Source organism: Mycetomoellerius zeteki, unplaced genomic scaffold (genome assembly GCF_001594055.1).
Source record: "Mycetomoellerius zeteki isolate Tzet28-1 unplaced genomic scaffold, Tzet1.0 scaffold73, whole genome shotgun sequence".
Classification (NCBI taxonomy): Eukaryota; Metazoa; Arthropoda; class Insecta; order Hymenoptera; family Formicidae; genus Mycetomoellerius; species Mycetomoellerius zeteki.
Window position 1 is genome coordinate 3,028,253 of NW_017257753.1, and position 22,702 is coordinate 3,050,954.

General features: G+C 35.8%; 1 protein-coding gene across 1 annotated transcript; it reads left to right on the plus strand.

The window, feature by feature from the left end:
• Positions 1 to 1,712: 1,712 nt before the first annotated feature.
• LOC108729336 (uncharacterized) lies at positions 1,713 to 15,964 on the plus strand. Its single transcript, XM_018458394.1, has 6 exons — positions 1,713 to 2,067; positions 3,171 to 3,420; positions 5,749 to 6,051; positions 6,920 to 7,449; positions 7,513 to 7,653; positions 15,773 to 15,964. Exons 1-6 carry the CDS (start codon positions 1,789 to 1,791, stop codon positions 15,962 to 15,964), a joined length of 1,695 nt encoding a protein of 564 aa, XP_018313896.1. The 5' UTR covers positions 1,713 to 1,788.
• The last annotated feature ends 6,738 nt before the right edge of the window (positions 15,965 to 22,702 follow it).

Below are 22,702 nucleotides of genomic sequence, written 5' to 3' on the forward strand. Positions count from 1 at the left end.
CCGCCGCACAAAGAGTGCTGTCACTTTCTCGCGATGGTCTTTTAGATTTTAGCATACCGGACGATCCTAGGTTACAGATATTACGGTCGTTGCGTACAAAGAAAAATGGCGGAAAAAAAAAGAGAAAAGCATTAAGGATGTTTTGCCCGTACAATATTAGCTAAAAGTATCAGCCAAAGAATCAGCCAAAAAAGCTAATATCAGTCAGAAAATTTTGGTCGTACATATATACGTCTTGAAATGAACTGCAAAAAACAAAACAAAAAATAATTTGGTTTATAATATGTAGCTTACGTAGTGCAATAATTATATTCTGCTGTAGTTTTAGGTAAATGACTTTTAAACGAAGTAATTGCATCTAAATGAACTTTTACATGAATATTTATTAAAGTTTTATTAATATAAGAAATTTGATTTAATTCGTAAATAATTTGGATTGTAATGTCTTAAACAATGCGATGTGATCCATATTTTGTTATAGTTTAGATAAATAACTTTTGAACAAGCAAGTGGAAAAATAAATTTAATTGAATTTGTAAATAATTTGATTTACGATTTATGCAGCACACGACCGTATTTCGCTGCAATTTTAGGTAAATAACTTTTAAACGAGTAGGTGAATGGAAATTAACTTCTGCCAGAATATTTATTAGACTTTTATTAGTACACATAAAAAGGTTAATTTAATTCGTAATGCGCGCTATTTCCTCATCAAATTTGCAAGTAAAACGGGATTTTATAGAAAAATCAAGGAAAACAAAAAAATTAAATAATTTTTAAACCAATAAGAAAATTGTGCATAAATTTTACTCAAACGTAATAATAGAACAATCTATGAAATTTTTATATTTTTAGAAATGCTTTGAGATGTGATACATACATCCTTAAAGAGTAAAATAAACATAAAAATCTGCGAGAAAAATGTGTCGAATTCATCCGCTACATCCCTCAAGATTATCTCTGAAATTATCGTTCTCGTTTCATCTAAATGACGGATAAAGCGCGTTCATGGCATTTGTTTTACATGCCCGTTGGTTTCTCTCCCGTGCAAACAAAGCTGGCCGGATCTTTTTCTGTCTTCCTTTTTTTTCTAAACTGCTTCCCGAACTGTCGTAAATTGCGTTAACTCCTACTCGCCCGTAGCGGCGGCGAGATCTCTTCAGGAAGCCGAGGACGGCAAACATTACGCAAACAACGATATGTCGATGTAGTCATCACGTTTGGAGACGCGTTCGGACGATAGAAAGTTAAGTGTCCTGTGGGCATGCAATTACAATAGCAGCGATACGCTCCTGTAATATCGGAGGCAGTGGATAAGTACAGCGTGAAGAAGCGAGGAAGAGATGAATAGCCTGCCTATATAATACCCAGGTACACGATCATTACAATTGTTGCTACTCATTTTCATTCGAGTGCAACATAAAAATCCCAAGTAGAGATTGCGCAAGGAGAGGAGTCTGCATATGACCATCGATAAAACGCCGTTGGGCTCCTTCCTCCTTCTTCCATCGCCATCATCCGCACGGCGGGTCAAGCATTTCAAACGGTCGTCCCATTACACCCGTACACGGCGGTGAACGAGTACGCTGCCGTCGGCGGCGAAAAATCTGCGCATCGCAGATAGCATATTTTGCATGTCGAAACAAAAGCCGAGATTAGGATCGACGACTGCAGCGATTCGCGAGTCCACAGTCCACGGGGGGATCGCGGAAGAGCAGCGTCGAGGAGCGAAAAATCCGTGCGAAAGTTTAGCGGGGAAAAGTCGGGGACCAGGCCGATTTCGCAAGAATGCGGCCGTATCGTTTGCTGGAGGAGGAGAAGGAAGAGGAGGAGGATAATAGCAGGAAGAGGAATCAATTCAGCAAGGACGAACGTTTTGTTCTGTTGAGCATAATGGGACAGTACGCGCCACTGCTGGACGATAAGAGCGCGTCGGTGTTTGATCGCCGAGAGATCTGGCGCGCGATCGAGCGAGACTTCCACCGAGCGGGTTTCACCGGCAAGACGTCGGCGCAGCTGAAGAAGTACTGGCAGAACTACAAGTACCACGGCAGGAGAGCCCAAGCGGTAAATCGCGCGCGGCGCGTCCGGATGTCTCTGGATTTCTCGCTCGTGAAATTAGCATCGATAGACGACCTGAAATTCGCTTGCTAAACGACGCTTCTTTTCTTTTTTTCTTTTCTTCCTGGCCCCGCGAGCCCCCAACTCTCCTTCGATGCTCTGACTCGCTTATCGCAGCATTCCTCTCGAGACTTGTCTATTTCTTATTCTCGACAGGTCAAAAGCGAATGAGAATACATATGAAAGTGCACATTCGCGTAAGACAATAAGTTAGACGTACAACAGGTTATTCGGAAAGAACGATTTTGCTGAAAGATCTAAAATTTTGTTGGACACAGATATGAAAATAATTTCGTTGGCTTATCAAAATAATATTGTTGGAAACTTAAATCGGTTACTGGAATATCAAAATTTTTGGCAGCATTGCTGTCATCATTTTTTAGTTTCCAATTAATTATCTTGATGGTCCAATAAAATTATTTTCAGATCTGTATGCAGCAAAATTTAGATCTTTCGGCAAAATCGTTCTTTTTGTGTAAATATTAATGATCCCTTAACCGTCCGGAATTGACGGTGGATCTACTTGACTCGCAACTACAAGTCTCTTCGTAAAAAATGTCAAATACACACAATTCAATTTTCATTATGTTACATCTGCAAACTTGCATTATTTTTATTAAAATATATCTAGTATTCAAATATACTTAATATTATTATAAAATATACCTTTTTATACGAATTACGTCATTTTGGTTCCTTGAAATTAATTAGTGCTTTATTATTAATAAATGAAATGAATTTTGCAGACTCGACGTCAGTAACTGTATTACAGATTTTAACGGCAGGGGGGGGGGGGGTATAAATGTGAAAGAATGATGATTTGCTTCCCACAATCGTTTCCGCTTTTTCTTTTTACTTCTTGCGTGTCTTACTAAAATTATGGTTATAAACGGTACGTTCATGCCAGAGAATGCTTGAACATTTGCCAAAAGTTATTTGAAGCTTAATTTACATCTTCCTACTCACATTTTCCATCGTGTTTTGTCTTATCTTACCACAAAATCCAGCTCTCCCACGTAAATCAACTCGTGCGAAATAAACTTGTACAGGGCATAAAGAAGCACTCGAGTGCAACTTCGAAACACGCAGTAGAGGAGGCACCGCATCCGGAAGTCTCTGAAAACCGTGATAATGTCGCAATGACGAAGACTGCCAAGGAACGAACAGTTCTCTGTATCTCTCCTCATAACGACGCATCGCTACGAAACGTCAACGATCCAGGATGTCGTCAGTGTGAGATATACGAAGATAACGGAGCGTTCTTCCGGAAATTAAGTTCCACGTCGATCCACCCGACCGGTACGTCTCTCTACTTATCTCGCGGCCTCTTGGGGAAATGTCTCCGTTTTTAAATTCCTCCGCGACAATACACTGTTTAATCTGTTATCGATCTGTTCCGAATTGTAATTATTCACTTTCGCAAATTAGGGCGGTCCAATAGGATGTATTAAAGAACAGCCAGCGATAAGTTACATGTAACACAATCGATAAACTAGAAGCCTAATACCGGTCGAAGCTGGATCTTTAAGCTTTTTAAGTAACATGTAACATACCTGTTAGTTCTAATTGCTTACTCAACAATATAACTGTAATATAATCCCGGTAAAAAATTTTTCATGCATGAATATATATAAATATGTATAAACATACATAAATATACATTAAACATATGTAATTATGTATGAGATATATCCATATATATTCATACATCCTTCTTTCATTTGTAAAATTATTTTTTAGTGTACTAAAAAAGGAAAATTTTCGCATCGTTTGTTTTAGAAAAAATCAAGTTTAGAGAAATGTAAAAGAATTGCTCATATGTAATTGCATGTAAAATTATACATAGTTATGTATGAGGAAATTTGTTTTATACATTTTTCCAAACTTTATTTTTTCTAAAACAAACGATGCGAAAATTGTCCCATTAATTATTTTTTTGATGTTTTCTCAATATTATTATTATTTTTAATACACTAAAAAGTAATTTTACAAAAGAAAGAAAGAGGTATGGACATATTTCATGTATAATTATACATGATTATGAATATTTATGCGTGTTTAGGTAATATGTTTATACATATTTATACATATTGACGTATACAAAATTTTTTACCGAGATACTCAACAATATACTGTAATATAACACACGTGTTATATTAATATTCCAATCGGTACCAATTAAGAGTATAACATAACATCTATGCTATTATTTCGCACTTAACAATATAATACATAACTGTAATATAATACATGATGTTACATAACAGTTACATTATTGAATGTAAAATAATTATAATAGATGTTGTATTACCTTTAGTTGATGTCGACTAAGATCTTTTTATCAGCACTGAATCATATTACACAGGCAGTTCATACGTAGTAAAAGAGATAATGACTTTTACTCTGTTCTAACATCGTCATTTTTATGAAGGACATTTTGAAAAAGTACCTAAACTTTTCAATCTCTTAGAACTTGTGTCTCGTGATGATAAACCACTTCCACGGAAGTACTCGGCTGTTTTTAAGAAGCCCTAAGTTTTATTACGTTCCTTATCCTTATTACGAGACCCGCTTATCGTCGTCGTTGCTCTAAAGAATATTTCGTGCTTCTTTAAACCTGTCAGATCTTCGTGAGTCGATAAGCTTCTTCCTTTAGAAGTTTTCTTCGTTTCATCGTTTTGAGACCGTAGTTGGCTTTTATCGAGACTCAATAATGCATTTGAGTTCTTTATCCTTTTTATTATTCTATTCGTTTGTCGAAAGTGTATCAAAGAGTGTCATCACTTTCTCCGTGAACCTTTCAGACCCTCGTATGGCCACCAACTGCGCCATTAAAAGAGTACTTCTCCAACAACCATCCATCGATTTTATGATTTTATCTGCTCGATACACATATGACATTTTTATTCATTCGATCTATGTTGCGCACAGAACGATATCCTCATGAAATTTAAAATTTACAATCGTTCTCATGGAGAATTGCATATTTTTTTATGGATTCTTAAAAAAGTACATGTATACGGTTCATAAATTCGGAAATGCTTGCGATTTTCATAAAAAGGTAAACATCTCGGTGAAAAAAATGTCGTAGAGAAGTTTTTCAAAAATATATTTAGAAAAAGAAGATAGAACTGTGGATTTATTGTTTAGTTTTGTTTTTGCGATATTTTGTTCCTAAATTACATAAAACTAAAAACTTTTATCAGTATTTTTGTTTTATTTTAAAGTACTGTAGCTAGATGAAACTACTATCTAATAAAAATTAATGAAAAAGAATTTTAAAGTAGACTTTCTAAGTTTTAAAATGGTTTTTAAAAAAATTGTGAGAATTTTTCGCAATAATACCGAATTTCTTATGTAAAAATTCATTTTTACAAAATGTTTTTTTAACTTTAAAAAATTAAAGAATTTGCAAAAAAAGAAAGAAAAGAAAAAGATTTGTTATAATGTTCTCCATTCGCATAAATTAAAAAAAAATTTTTTAAACTTCAACTTAATTCTTCGTGAAATGCGAGAAAATGCAAGTGTTCCTGAATTTACGAACGGAAGTGTATATTAAGAAAATAGAAAAAAATAGCAGACGTCGAAAAGAAGGGTAGCTATTATATAGCAGCCTATAACTTTTAGATTTAGATTCACTTGGCAAGAATCGATCCAGCTCGGACATTTCGCAAAGTAAGGGATTCTCGAGTAAGGTTTACGAAGAAGCAAGATCGTCGGGTGTGACAGACCATGAACCGGAGAAACCAATAGGCACTGACGTGATAGTATCTAACACCGACATCTCGGACAATAGCGTGACTGTGTCAGTGATTTGTCCCGAAAGAACTCCCGAGCTTTTCAGCAAGAATCAATCGAAAAGGAAACGCAAGGACGATGCGTCGCGTTTAGATAGGTTCTCTCATCAAAGCGACATTTCCGCTGTCTCAGGTGAAAGAATTTAATTCCGTTTCCGTATTCGTCAATTTTCTAGACCGGCTGTGCATACAACGAGCAATAACTGCTGCTATTTGATCGTTATCCTATTTTCCTTTTTCCGACTGTTTATTTTTTCTTAACTCTCTGGAGCTGGCGACGGGTCTATTGGATACATTCAATATATTCTTTATAATTTACATCTGCAAATTTGAGTTATTGTTATTAAAATAAACTTGGGCATTAAAAATGTCCAATATGGCTTTCCTCGTTTATTTGGATAATCTTATTTATCCTTATGTGTTTATTTATTGTTAGTATATGTCCAGCCGCAAATGTTTTTTTTTCGAAAGATTTTTCAGCAAAATTGTTTTTTCCATGCATACATTATCAAACAGCCCCTTAATCCTTCAGGACTGGATTTATTAGATTTATAATTATAAATCTCTTTGTCAAAAAATGTCAATTAAATTTTCTTTGTGTTACATTTACAAAAATTTGGATTATTCTTATTAAAATATATTTATTGTTAGTATTCATTCTTTTTTTATATATGAGTTGTGTCATTTTGGGTTCTTAAAATTAATTAGAGCCTTTTAATAAATTAAATCTTGCAGATTCGGTAATTGTGTTACCGAAAATGTTAAAATGTTGATGTCAGCTACGGAAAGTTAACAAAATATATGAGATTCTTTATTTAATTATATTCATACGATGAAATTCAATAGTATTTTTATCCGGAAGAAAGATATCAACGTTATTTCTTGTTTCAATAAATACGTCTTCGTGAATAAGAAGATCATAAGAAAGAAAATCGAAATTACTGATAAATCGCTAACGTGTCGCTGGCGACAAAAATTTCATCTCTCCGTTTAACCAGCAGCTGCATCGTCGAACAAGAAACGCGGGAGCGACGATCAGTCCATTTTCCCGATTGCAGGCTCGGCAAAAGGACGCTGCTTCTTACTTCAGCCTCGACAGACTGATAATTACAGTGAAGTAATTAGTAATCGAAGAGATGCAATTGAAATACGCCGGAAATTGGAACCAGCGAAGGAGGGATCCATTCTGCCATCGAAATTTGTGTCCCGGAGCAAAGTTTCATGCTCGGTATCAGCGAAAAAGATTCCTGTAACGATCAAGGAAGACTCTGCGAAGGAAAATTCCGTTGTTCCTGATATCCGAGATACGGTACGGGATTTGACGGAATGCTGCAAAGGAAATCGCGAAGAATCGAAAATCGACGAGAGCGCAGCGTCAGGAAGTCAACGGGACGATTCCGACAGAACTGCGAACGATGCTGCGAGGTCGTGTATTCCAAATGTGCGATTATGGGATCAAGATGAGGCTGATCTGGTCCGATGGGAACTGCAGGATGAGCTAAATTACCGGTTGACGCTGCACCGGCTGGAAGTACGCAATTTCTCGTCCCACGGGAAAGGGATTGGGAAACTATAGAGAAAGATTATGTTGTAGACCGAGGAGAAGCGGCTAAAAGTGAAAATCGCTGAGATGGCTATTCAGGAGATTCGATTCAGGATCCAGGCTCTGAACGAGGATATTCGGCGCGCGGATGAGCTGCACGAGTTGCAGCTGGCACTTGCGACAGCTCAAGCGGTAAACCAGATCGAATACGCGAACACGATAGCGCAAAAGCGCATTCACCGGGATACTGTCATCCGCAGTCAATGGTTTCATTATTTTTTTTCTTTTTTTTTTTTCATTACATGCGCTAGTCGTGTCATTCGATTTTTCGCGAGAAACCCGATAATCCGATATCTCGTTCAAGCGAAGGGTTTTTCTGCCTATCGAACGTAAATACTATAATCGTCAAGGAAAATATTTTTCATAGAAACATGTTTTCCACGTGACACTCACTTTGCAATATTGTATTGATATAGCATCGATGTTCTATGCATTTTGTAATTACTGAGATGTCATATGAAATTTATTCATAGTATTCTTGCAAAAATGGTTTCCTTTTAATTTAATACTTATTACGTACATAAAAAAATTTGTTTGAAGATCTAAAAGAAGAAAAAATCTAAATTAATATTTTTTGCATGCGTGTAAATTAAGAGCTATAGTGAGTGCAAAAGTAGAGGAGAAGGTGGTATTATGGCACTCTATAGTTACATTTTAATAACTTTGTTAATAATTAATATTTAATTTTAATGACAATTACATTTACTAAAATGTTATTTAATCGATTCTGAACTCAAAGTTACGAAATATTTATTACTTAGGATACTATTAATAAAAATGTGACGACATTGCATAATGACTCTAAGAAAAAAATGGGCGGTAATATGGCCTTCCATAAAAATAGTCTTTCTTAAAATATTAGTTTCGTTTAGAAAACAGTATTTAATTACAAAATTAACAAAAAAGAAAAACATTTTAAAATGTATGCAAATGAATGTATAGTATATACATTCACATAACTTCTGCATATAAGCTGCTCAGTACTAAAAATCTCAGTACTAAAAATAGTACACGTAATATAAACTATAGATTAACAGTAGAGTTACAATCGATTATCAAATAATTGTTTTGAAAACCTCAAAAAAGAGGTCGTGAGTAATCAATATCCATAGAAAGCCACATTAGCAAAATGCTTGTTTAAATTTGTATGACTCAAAATATATATAATCAAATAAAATGTTAAATAACAAATAACACACTCTCTCTCTCTCAAAAATACATATATTCGTGTGATAATATGCTCCAGTTTAAGAAAAATGAGGAAATAGGTGTAATTAAATAAGTGTACCTCAGAAACGTTTCGAAATACTTGAAAGTAAAAATGCGTTATAATAAGTGCTGGTTATTGAGTATTGGTAATATTAGCATCATGATGTAACGGCGAGTTACTGAACTAATAATTCCATAAGCAATCATTAAGTTTCGCTATATAATAGCGGAGATATTAAGGGAGGCCACAATACCATAATACCACTGGCCATAATACCACCTTCTCCTCTATTAGTACAAGAGAAATATCTTTTAGAAAAAAAGCCTTATTTTTATAAAATAAAAATTAATTAGTAATTTATTAAGAAAGAATAACAGATATTATATTTCCTAAATTTTTTTATCTAAAAATATATACAATAATTAAAATATATTATTTTAATAATAAGCGAAAATGAAAAATTGTACTATTTTGACGCGGCATAAGTATTTGTTCAGTCAAGAAATTTGAATTCTGAGATATCGTATTGTGAACACGATTATTTTTATCTCTTTTTTATATTAGAACGTACTCATTATTAATAAATTGTAAATTAATGTTTATTTCTATAAATAAGACTTTTATACTTTTATATTTTTTACATTCACTATATATAGGTACGTACAAAGATTAAAAACAGGAACATTAATTAGAAATAGGAATATATTCTATGCATAATTGGAGATTACGACGAATATTTTATTTTTATTAATAGGATACCCAAAGGCTGCATGTTTAAGAATCACATAATTCTACAAGAAGGAAAGCAGCTGGAAGAATTCTGTAAAAAGGATAGGGGTCGGAAAGTACAAGAAAGACACCTGTATGTGCTTGAAGTTATTTTTATTAATCGCCATCATATCGCATGTCACGATGTCGTCATTTAGAAAAACGCATGGGACCATACAAAATAACAATGCGCTTAGATTTTTGTGGTAACCGAGCAACGTCTCGAGGTCGCGTTATTTGTTGCATTCGCTCTCTGCTTTCGTTTTTTTCTTCTTTTTTTCTCTTTGTCTGCCGCAGAACCAGAGCAAGTGCAACCATTTCAACGGATCGTCGATCGTACAACAAACTACGGAACAATAATTTTATATCACCTCTAATAAGACGCCTTTCGTTTCATCAGTATCATGCTTCTCCTCCCTTCTTATCGTTTAATCGAGCCTTTTCTTCCCTCCTCATTAGACTTTCCGTCATCTCGCTCCTTCTCCATTTTCTTCATATTAAGTATTTCTCCTTGTATTTAGTGATTGTTAATAATTATCACAGAAAGTTCGTAAAACAATGATGTTGACGTTTATTAAGTGTACATGTCGTGTCCGTCTCTCCGTGTGCACGGAACGAATGCAATGTTCATGTGTGTATGCGCGTGTACGTGTACACAGTATACGTATGTGTTTTATGGGCGTGTCTCTCGAGAATGTATATTATGCATTTAGACGGAAAAGTTTCGCACGTTGCTGCAAATATAGTAACAGTAGTTAGCGTTAGAGTACATACTAGCGGTAATAGTAGCGGTACAAGTAGCGATAAGTATAACGGTACACATTAGAATAGCCTTCGTGCATCGCAGCGCTTAAGAATAGTAATATCTTACTATTATATAGTATAGAGAATATACTTTTCCTTTTATTTTAACGTCATCAAGTTCGAAAAGCTTCGCTCTTTCCGAAGGTCGCCGATGCGTAAAACAAGTGAGAGAAATAGAGAAAGAGTGAGAGAAAAATAGAGAGTGAGAGAGGGTAATTGTGGAGAGAAGTATCGGAAAAAACTCACGCTTATCCCAAAACGTATCTCTGTTCAATTCCTTTGCAATTCCGTTAGATTTTGTCGCCTCCTAGAGCGCTTGTCCTCGGAAGTGACTATCAAAGGAAACATATGAATAATTCACGGTATTGACCGTCGTATTTACACTTTGTAATTTCGTAATACACTCCAAGTAGTATATTTAACGCGGGGAGATGCTTATAACTTAAGATCCGCTTCAGTGAAACTTACACCGGAAAAAGTCTGGTTGTATTAATTGGAATTTTGATAGATTCAACTATAAAGATACAAATCAAATACTATATAAAGAAACGGATAAAGACCATTATTTAGCCGAGTGCTAAATTATTACAAAGAAAAGAAATTGCGCAAGACACGGATAATCCAATCGTGTGTATTAAGGGTTAAGGGAGTAAGTGGAATGGTCACAACACCCCAGGTATAGTAGTTCTTTAGAACTTTGTTCTGGAAAAGGAAAAAGTATTGTCTAGATATGTCCGGAAATCATAAAGTTCATTATTCTTACATTCCTTTATCTCATGAGGGTGTAATTATTGGGATATTCTTCTATCTCATAAAAATATAATACGTAAATTTAATTATAATATAATATACTAGTAAAAATACAACTATAAAAGTAAAACTTTTTTGGGGTGCTTTGAGCATTCTATCTACCAACTTGCGCTTCTTTAAACCACCTACCTATTTAAAGGTTAAATCTACCAAACACATTCTAGTCAAGATCAAGTTGAGATAAATTCAATTAAAAAAATACGATAGTCAGAATTTTAATTGGTATGATGAGAATTTTGTTTGTACCTTTTGTTAATACAATCAGAACATTTTTTCAATGTAAGATCTGTACACTGAGACTATCCCAAAACCTTTTACTTTTCCCCATCTACGATTTCTTTCACCACGTTATAAATTCCTTAGGAGAAATACAGCCGAATGATATTTCTTTTATTTAAAAAATTTGTATGTTCAATATATTAAACAATGTTAGACTTGTTGTATTGAAATGTATCATAGAATAGAATTAAGAATAGAATTTCATGAATAACTTGCACACACTTGTGGATATTAATTTAAAAATTTATTTTGAGTCATAACCGAGTAATTTTTTGACAATATCTCGCCAAAAGAGAGAAGCCTAGTCGATACCAACTAAAAGTAATATAACACCAATGTTACAATTTCGCACTCAACAGTATAACTATTATATAACCATGTGTTATATTTATATTATTGAATGCGAAATTATTACATTGACGTTATATTACTTTTAGTTAGTGTAAGGCTGAAGAATGACTACCGATATTCTCGCTAAGAAAGAGATGGGATGGTCAAAGAATTCACTAAATGGGAGAAGCGGTAACAGTTCTGGGTACTCTAGATAATCGCATAGACACTCTTGTTACGTCAACCTTCTATAACTCACAGTGAAATAACGTTCTAACATCTATTTTCTTGCTATCGTGATAGATATACCGATTCATGTACTTTTGTGAAATAACCAACGCTTTCCGGAGGAGTAATATAGTCAAAGTGGCTCACTAACAATCGGGAAATGGGTTACAGAAGGTTAAGCCTCACAATCCTTCTCGAGGCACGTAAAGCTGCAACAGATTTATCTCTAGCTTATTAATACAAAAAATACCAAAGCGAACGAGAAGGCCGGAAATACAGGACGTAGATCTTGAAAATATTCTTATCGCGAAATCTAGCCGTGCGCGTTGAATCGAGAGAATCTAATCACCATAAACGTTCCATTTATTTCCAACGTTAGAAATACAGGTGGAATTCGTGAGCGCGTTCGAGATTCCGATAAAAATTCCAAATCTCGGAGTGATGGAAGTGCGGTGTGCAATCGTCCGACAGCTTTATCCTCGACAGCACATCCTTTGTCTCAGTGACGTGTCTCCGACCCGCGTCTCAAAGCCTTTGTCGCAAATTAGAGCCGGATACCGTGCTCGATTGCGGTGCAGATATCCGCGGAAAAGCCATCTGTGAAATGACTAATTTCTCGTTCGCGCTGTAATATGGCGAAATTAAATCCGGAGTAGACGGCTTTAAATTAATTATCGTAATGCGCTTCAAGGGATTCAAGCCGATTGCCGCGTTGCATTATACACGCGATAAAACGGCTACAGGTACGAATGCGACGTTGAGACTTGTTTGCCGGATTAAATTTGCATTGAAAACGCTTATTTCACAGCCATTAGCGCTATCGAAATGGAATTGAGTCGAGCCAGCGGTTAAAATTATGTTAAATCGTAAAGAATAAACTGCGCAACCGATGCAACAGATATTCTATCGCGCTGATCTCGCTCGAATAAATGTGCAAGCCCGTTTAACGAATACAAATGGAATAATTATCCCGGACCGATAGTTATATATATAATGACCCCCGGGGTTTTGCGGTGATTACTCTTCGCGCGTTCGGTGCTTTTTTTCCTTTCTTTTTTAACACTTTCATCTTTCTGATCACGCGTTCGGTGTCTGTTAAATCGCTAATTATCAACGTTAATGACGCCCCGCTTGGAAAAAGGCCGCTCGCGAAAAGACGCGCTGTGCCGAGATGAATGTAGAGAAAATGGGGAAACATCGCCTGGAGCAGGCACGTGTTGGGGCTTTTTGATTTCCTTTCTGCGCTCCTTCACCGACTTTTCGTCGCGTGTCGTTTACCTCCTCCGTCTTCTTCTATCTTTCTCCGCGTCACGAATTACGAGAGACTCTCAGCCCGCACAAAGCGTTCACTACGAGAATTCAGTTAACACGAAAAGCATCTAGGAATTTCACTAAGCGAGATTCGACTCTTACACTTATGCTATGCTTCCCGTTGAAAATTGTAAAAATTGCTTAAAAGACGATGGGTTTTTTTTTTCTTTTTACTTAATAACTCCTTATACGAAGATAAACTTAACTCAATACACACCGCTCGTTCGTCTTCTCCTTCCTCTTGCCTTCTTCTGTTCTCCGCGTTAAAGTCTTGGGCAAGAATCCATCGGCAGAGTTAACTTATTGCGCCAGAATAGAGACAGTTTGAAAGCCGGCGTTTATAAGAAAATAATCGGAGGACCACAGGGGGTGCCCGCGGATATTGGAAAAGCTAGAATTGCTGAAGCTGATGGATTTATTTCTTTTCTCATTAAACGTTTTTAAAATCTCTCTCTCTCTCTCTCTTTCTCTCTCCCTCTCTTTCTCTATTATGGCGCATGATTACCTCTGCTGGCGCAATCTTCTCCCACCTGACACGTTGCCGCCAAGATCGATGCGCGAAACGCCAGCGATAAAAATCCCGTCGAAATTCACGAAAATTTGCTTTTATCCCGATCAAAGCTGGCGACAACGATGTTCTCCCGGTCTTGCAACGGTCTTTTGACGCAATGATACTGCTGATATGCGTCGAAGCGAAATCGGACGTGTGTTAGAAAAATAGACTTTTCGATCGCCGCGATAACTCGACAGAAATAAAGAATTACGGAAAGGAGGCTCTCATGCTGGAGTGATTGCTGAGGGAGATCATCGTTGACACTCTTCGCCCTGATCGTCTCATACATCGCCGGAGAGATTCATCCTCTCGCCGAGAACCGTACGGGTATGCGCTGTGTGCAACTTGGACCGAGTTGCACCGACAATCTGATTTAAGTAACTAACTCCAGATCAGTGGATTCATTAAGTTGATTATAATCCTACTTATGCGAGTCCTTTGATAAATTTGGAGATTCGACTTGATTAAAACTGATGAAGTCAAAATTACGACGAAGTAGTTTTATAAGTGCAAATAAAATAACGGAATGTTTATTTTTCAACTTATCTCGAGCGCGCTTTATCTTAAGTAGAGATGTGCGATTTAAAATTGTACATTGCGATTGCAATCTTTTTTTTGTGAATGTGATATATATCGCATCATGATAAATGATGATTTTATTATATAATTTTGAAATGTGCGTAATTTTATACTATAAACACAATTTTGAATCGCATATTTCATATCGCATATATTATTCTGAATTGTATGCAAATTAAAATATACCTTTAATAAAATTTTCAAATGTCACTTTGAAAAGAAATAAATAGTACATTATACATAGCCATATAAAAATTACTCATAAAGCTTTTATTTTTTAATGTTAAAAGATTAGTATACAGAATTAATTACGATTATAATTAAAATTTATTCGGCGTAGAAACGAAACCTGCATTTATTGTAGAAATATTAGGGTAGTTATACGTTACTCCGTTAATTAAATGTATACGCTCTTCTGTAATCATTTTTCTGCCTTTGTTAAAAATTCTTTTGGACGCTGATAAACAAAAATAAACGAATTTGCAACGTTTAAATTATGTGAGGTAACGACAATTTTCATCTTACTATTTTCCTATATAAATGTTTAAGGCTTTTACTCAACAGCACTATTTCAAATTGTAACTTTAGAAGCGAGAAAACACTATAAAATTTTTTGCAAATTATTTTACATTTAAATATATGTAAGTATTTTTCAATAAAATTACAATCGTGTAGAAGAGATTCATAGACCCATATTTAGAACGCTTTTATTGATAAATGCGCACTTTTATGTCTAAAATTCTACAGTATATATAACGTGAAATTGTATATTAAATGCGCGTTACCATCATTATAGAAGTATTCCGAATGCAGACTATAAAATATACTGAAAACTAATATCTTCTTGTTTCGCGGGGAGAAATTAAATCACATTTATTTCTATATATTATAATATTAATTTGACAATTTATCATAGCTGTGAACATAGCTCATTTCGTTTTTGGTTATGCATAATTAATTTTCAGATATGTGACTATTTATTAATTAACAAAACAAAAGGAGAGTTTTCAGTATATTTTGCAAGTCGATTCTATCAATTGTAAGTTTTGTTTTATTGAAACATATTTGTATATTAATATTATATATTTTACAAGAATTGTTTGTATTTTCCCACTTTTAATGTCATAATCTGAGATAATAATGAGTAAACAAGAGCCTTAATAAGTAAAGTTCAATATTAGGCTGAATTTACGATTTTAAATTGTTCGCGATTTCGTGATTAAAAACCGACTTGCATATCGCATTATAATAAAAAATCGCGTTGCTAGTGATATATTACAAAATCACACATCTTTATTCTTAAGATTTTAATCATGACACAATTATCAAAGAGTGTATGTGTTCAATACCAAAAATATAAAATTCTCCAACTTCATCAGAGTACTTCTGAACTCGCAGTAGATTTTATACAAGAGAAGAAACGTCAAAGTTTACGTTTATTAACGTTGGTGCAACCAGCTCTCAAAGCTCGACGGCGATTAAAAACTTCCGCTCAAGATCTAACAAAGTGTTCCATGATTATTGCTAAGGTTCAAGTGATATCCAGGCCGCATTTTCGGAGCAGACTCTAAACGCGGTTGCATCCATTTCTTTCGGACAGGTCGGAGTGAGCGAAATCGGCTATTAGCGTTCGCGTTTGCACATACTTTTCCCTGTAGAGAAAATCGCCTCGTTTGTCGTGTAAGTTTCTCACTCCGACTTGTCAGAGCCAAGACACGTTCGGGGCATGTTACAAAATGATGTTTTACAACAGCTCGGGCAACGTCCACGATTCCGCGAGGCGGACACGCACGCAAGTTACACGTAATCGAGAATATTGTAAAGTCTTGCGTGGAGTAGAGTGTTACCAGCGAAAAATGTAGATCTTACATAATACAGTGATAGTAACGTGAGAAATCGAGCATTTAAAGCCTTACCTTAGTATAACGTAGAAGTATAAAAATAACGAGCTGACGATTCGTCCGGAATTCCCCGTGCGAGTAACTTTCAAAGTAAGAGACTGAAAATGCACAAGTAAGTCTAAGCGTGATAAGATTGAATCTTTTAAACTGCAAGATATTTCTCTAGACACTATTTTTTTCATGGCACTACAACGGTGGTAACAGTAGCTAATATTTTCTCGAATACAAGTCTACGCGTACGAACGATGAAAAACATACTTCCAGGTGAATTACTTCCTGCTGCGCGCTCCAAGTTGCGTTCGCGCGAATGTTTATTATATTATTTTACATTCTAAATAGCGATTTAACACCATGCCAGTTATATAATTTTCATCCATAGTAGTTATATATAATTCTCATTCCCTTTTTAGTGTTGACGTAAATAACTCATATATATAGCACAAAAGTTTGCTGCAATATTGCTGGAATCATCTGTATACTGACAAGCTGGCGTAGATTCAACACCATGCCGGTGTTTATATAATTTTCACTGTGTTGATATTGATATAAACCAAGATGATGTGGATTTAACACCTTGAATTTGACACCCTTGGTTTAAATGATTTAACATCACATAGTTAAAAATTCATTCATTTTTTTTTATATCGATACCAATATGGTGAGAATTATATTTAACACCTATCTGTCAAATCTATACCCATATTTTTTAGGATTAATATATAGATATCCTGTTAGAATTCTCACGCAGTTAATTTATATTCCGTTATCTATTATTTTTTGATTTATTCCATGTTATATCGAGAAATCAACTATTCGCAGTATATAATATTTGCATTAATCTGAATATTGCATGCTAAATCGCGATGAAAAAAAGATCGAGTTTTCAATGGCCGTGTAACAATTGCGACACGTAGTAGTAAAGCGTTAAGAGAAATGATACCGAGTTTTTTCACGTTTTTCGATGACAGGTTCTCAAATAAATCTTCACGACGTGCAGCTCTGGGATGTAGGGTAAATTTGCTCGTAAAATATGTGTCATAAAATAGTCGTTATTTAAACGGGACTGCAAGCTCTGCAGTTCTAATGAGCGGCGCGCGTGCATGACAACGTGTTGATCATTGCCAATATTTATATTCGTATTAAAGAGGATTCTGTGCGCTTTTCGAGGCGATTTGCGCCAACATTGCGGATGAATTCTCGTTGTTTGTTTGTTGTTTAAGGTTGATTAAATACCAGGCCGCGCGTGACTGGAGCCGGCACCGCGGACTGCAACTTCGAGTCAAGTATTGAAGCTGTACCCGACAGCGATTCGCCTTCTTGCGTGTTTCGTCGTTTGGCGTTTTGCCAACATTTGCGCGACTTTATGTCTCGTCAGCGGACGAGATGGTTTGTCGTGGCACGAATACAACACTTTCTGTCTCTCTACACGGTGCCGCCAGCAATGTTTTTCGAACGACTGTTATTGCTTTTGCATAAATTATTTTCCTTGAATTTATAAATATTGTCTCACACCGTTTTGCATTGCGGATATGATCCGTTAGCGGAGAGTGACAGGAACGTAGTCCCATCGATTTGCGGTCGCGTATCCAATATCCATCGTACAGACAGGTGGTGACAGTAAAAACATAAATGTGAAAATATAGCGATGGATATTGCAAGACGTTAATCTCTACACACGATGATTTTCCTCTACTACAAACGACACGTTCATGTCTGGGTTCATCCTTCGTCTGCAATCTGGATCTTTCTTGTTCAACTCGAGTTCTTTTGGCTTCCAACTGTTCTAAGCTTTCAAAAAAATTTGGATTACACAAATTCAAAATTACTTTTCAACATCTCTATTACATTACCAAATAGTTTTTAACTCAAATGTTACAAAATCTATATTTAATAAAAATTCATTTAAGATGAAATAAATTAATTTTATTTCATTAAAATAAAAAAGTGGATTTTTATACTAACAATGAACATAAGGAAATCGATCTTCATTGGCTTTGACCTTTGACAATAATACCAAGATCATAACCTTAAAAAGGTTTTAGTCATCAATCGGACATCTCGAATGATGCCAAAAGATGTAATACTGCCAAAAATTTTTAAGTAATTTTACCTTAACAACACTATCCAAGTCACACCAACATTGCTATCTAATGTGCCATTTAAAACCTTACATTTGTCTGAAAACTTTTTCTTTTCAAGAAAATACATATTTTTTTAAAAATAAGCCTGATACACACTGTGTGATGTTTTCCAAGACTAATAAATTGGAAAATAATCAATAATATATAATATGTTGTTAACAATAGTAATTTTAATTGGGATATATAAAAACATTCCAGGCGATCGTTTATGTAAAGAAAAAATTAGGTGATTACTCGGATTAAGCGTTTCTTACATATACTTTAACATCTTTAGAAAGTATTTGTAAAGTTGTAAGTACTAAGAGAAAGAAAAGGATGGGAACCATTATTTATCCAGGTGCTCCAAATATTTCAAAGAAAAGAAGTGCGCAGTAAATGAGCCACGACTGACCCATACATACCAGGTTAAGATTGTACTTGGCACTCTAGAAATTTATTTGTTTACACGCAGTTCAAATATTGAGGGAAGTTTGACAGCCGCAGGCATTACGCGAGTTCCTTAATGCCGGGACGATTTGGAGCGGAACTCCGACACTGCTGTAAAGTTCGTAACGTCGCGAAAGTTAGCGGAGCAATTCTCTCAATTGAACGGATATCGGGAACGGGTATCTGAATACCCTTTACCCAAAATACGGTATTCCCATTCGCACATCTCTCAGTCCACTGAGAGGTAAGCGTTATTTCAAGAGGGAAGAGCTATAGGTATCGAAATATTCTCCGAATCGATCCAATGCAATAGCTAAGCTCAGGTGCGATTACTACTAGTTGCCTGTGCTAGCTTCACTTTGGTATAACTACTACGAGAGCGCGAAACTCGCAATTGAGAACACGAAACTCGCAGTCGAAGTCGATTGAATTGATTGAGCTGAAGGGAGGGCGACATGCTGGAGATTTTAACTTATAGAATCTTATAGGACACTCGAAGTTCCACAGCGGCTATCTGCTGATGTCCTCCTGATCGACACAAACATGATAAATAAATCCTCGAAGGTCGGACGTGAGGTAACGTCGGCAATATCGTCGCCGAGCTTCATCGCTTTTCACAATTACGCTCAAAGTCAACAAGTCGATGTTATTGTAAAGGAGATTCTATTTATATGTAGTTTATACGTTGGAATATTTTAATTAAATTTAACAAACTTCACGTCTCCCAAACGGTTCACCTTTTTTGTGCAAATTTGACACAAAATGAATTTGTTAGAAGCTAACACAAATATTACGTAGAAATTAAAACAAAAAATGTAACACTTTAATACAATTAGTAACAGTACTAAAATTAGATACAAATTGTAAATCTCTATTTCTTCAGTAAACATTTATGGTATGTTAAATTAATACGTACATTTATCTCTTATATATTCATTTATATTAGAATTTACATTTTAAAGCTATATTATTTGTATGTTATTCGTTTACATATTTATAAATTGTATTATTTTAATAGTAAGAAATATGAAGTATCAGTTAATTAATAATAAATTTAACATAATTTAAATATTCAAATAACATAATCTTATTATGTTAACACTCGGATATGTTCAACCTAAAAATTTTAACAAGGACCGATTTTAACAAAATATATTTCACTATGTATCAAATTTTACTCACTCATCCTCATTATATTATCCAATTAAGGAGCTCTAAAAAATTAATTAAAAAATTGTTTGTGTAATTCTAGTCTAATAATTTCTCATTTTTTTAAGGGACGGTATTAGCTGCTGTTGATTTTCAAAATCTCTGAAATTTATATTTTGTGATATATGATATGATGAATATCCTTCTTAAAACGATGCGTCATAATCTTTGATCCGCGAATTATGTAAACGAGATTCGCGGCCAATAGTCGCAATTGAATGCAGCGAGAGCTCGCACTTCCAGAGAAATGGATTGCAGGTAATAATGTTAATGCTGTGCCTCAGAGAACATTATTTGCCAGTATCATCTCCATCGCTGCGTGAAGCTACTCCAGTTTGATGCTAGGCTTGCAAAAAAGAGGGCTGAAGAGGGCGGAAAAAAATTGTCGCCGGGAAGTTTGCCAATATCGGAGCCATTCTACGATGCCTGTCACGCCTGCAGAGAAAACGTCCACGCCATTTCGCCGAGGCCGGCATGCAGCATGCATGATATCTTTCTGGCTCTTCCTCTGGCATCCGAGAGCACGGATAAATATTTGACGTGGCTAAATAATGGGGCACACCGATCCGTAACGAGTGATTGATAACGGTGTGACGATTTTGCGTGTGTGTAGGCGTTGCGCCTCGCTACCGAATTTCGGGTATTGGTCCTTTCGCCGCCGATTAATCACGACCTCGGTTTCGTTCGAGGGATTGACTCAAGCGCTTTGAGAGGAATGGTTAATATTTGTTTATGAGTAGGTCGCAGCAACCGCGTCACCGGATGCAAATTTCGTGATCCCCGGCTTTGCGGCGGTATTGTTTGTTCGCACAAACGGTATTTTGAAATCATATAAATGAAAGTCCAACGCGCGTCTTTAGAATCCTAGAAAAGACAATAAGCATCGCGTACAAGGGAATTCTTAAAATGTCGTTGAAGCACAGTTGCGCGTTACGAGCGAGCACAATGCCGAGGGCGTAATGGCTTTCGAGTTTATCATAGGTGTAATTAATCGTCGCTCTTGGCTGCTGATGAATTGCAGTGTGCAAACATTTATCCCGGAAATTCGCTTCGTTGTGCCGCGTTGTTATTGCCGCGATTTTACTTCGCTACGAAATTTAAATCACTAACCGCATTGCCGCTCGTTGTATACATTCAACGGTGCATCCCTCGATAAAGAAACGAATGAAACAAGAGAGGAAATAAGGCAAGCGTGAAAAGAAAAATATGCTCGTGGTAAAGGTGGCGCGAAAAATGTCCGATAGTTTTACGAATGGAAAACGTGCGAAAAGTATAAGAAAGGGGATGAAGAATCGCACGAATTTCAGCCGGCTGTAAATCTTTATTCGCGAGAAAATCTGCAGCTAGTCGGCCAGCGAAAATTAACGGTGGAATAGGAAACGAAAAACGTCGTCGTCAGCGTCGGGAACGTACGTTATGGGGAAAATGAGTTTTGTGAATCGATCGCCTGGAGAACCGGAGGCGCCTTGGCCATCGTTCAAGTTTTATCCGGAAATAAACTTATCCACACGATCGATCACTGAAATTCTTGCCACGTGAGAACTTGGACGAGAAGAACGGAGGAAAGGCGGATGGTAAATCGCCGGGGGTGGAAACGACGCGGATGTTGAGGGTGCAGGCACGCGCGCCTCGAATTTATGGCGAGCCGACGGCGAGTTCCGTATGGTTGAAAAATTAAGAAAAGGCGAGGAGACGAGATGCAGATGCTCGTGACATCGCCGACATCGAGTGCTGCAAATTTGGCGGGGCGACGGGGATAAATGGGGTTAACACCGCCGGTGCCGCGATATGGAAGATAAAGACTGCGGAAATATGGACACAATGCGACGTCTTCCTATTCCATAATTTTAACACTCTTTGGAGCTGACGGTGGATCTATTGGATCCACTCAATTTATATTCTTTATTTTACATCTGCAAATATGAATTATTGTTAAACGGATATGTTAAAAATTTAATATAAAAATTTGAACAAGGACTGGTTTTAACACAAATACTTTTTACTGGGGTAAGGCAGGGCTATTCCATCGGTTATAACTTTAAAGTAATATGAAAATTTACGATAGTAAACAATATCTGTTTGCAGCAACGTGCTTACAACAACATTATACAGCCATGATTGCTTCTTGAAGTACAAGCACAACCTTTAAATAATCAATATGTACTTTAGAAACATAAACATTGTCGCGAGAAATAGACGAAAAAGCTCGGCTCTATCCTAAATACGCTTCTTGTACATTTCAGCGTAGCGCTTCTCATTTCTTTATTTTCGGAGCTACGCGAAACTGCGTGCAATCTCTCGCACATGGCAAATTATGAACGGCTCACCTAACATTCGCACTTAATATGCGTAATGAGATATTCTGATCTTTTATTATTACATACTATTAATTATTCGTATCTTGGGTTAATTTTCATCACTTTTACAAGTATATAAAAATTATTATAGTAAGTAATTTTTACATATATTTTAATATCTTTAGAAAGTATTTATAAAATAGTGTATTAAAAAGAAAGAAAAAATAGAATTATTTAGCCAAATGCTTCTTGTATTCCAAAGAAAAAAAAATGCACAAATCACGAATGACTCAATCATATGTATTAAAGATTAAAATAAATTTAATATATCATGC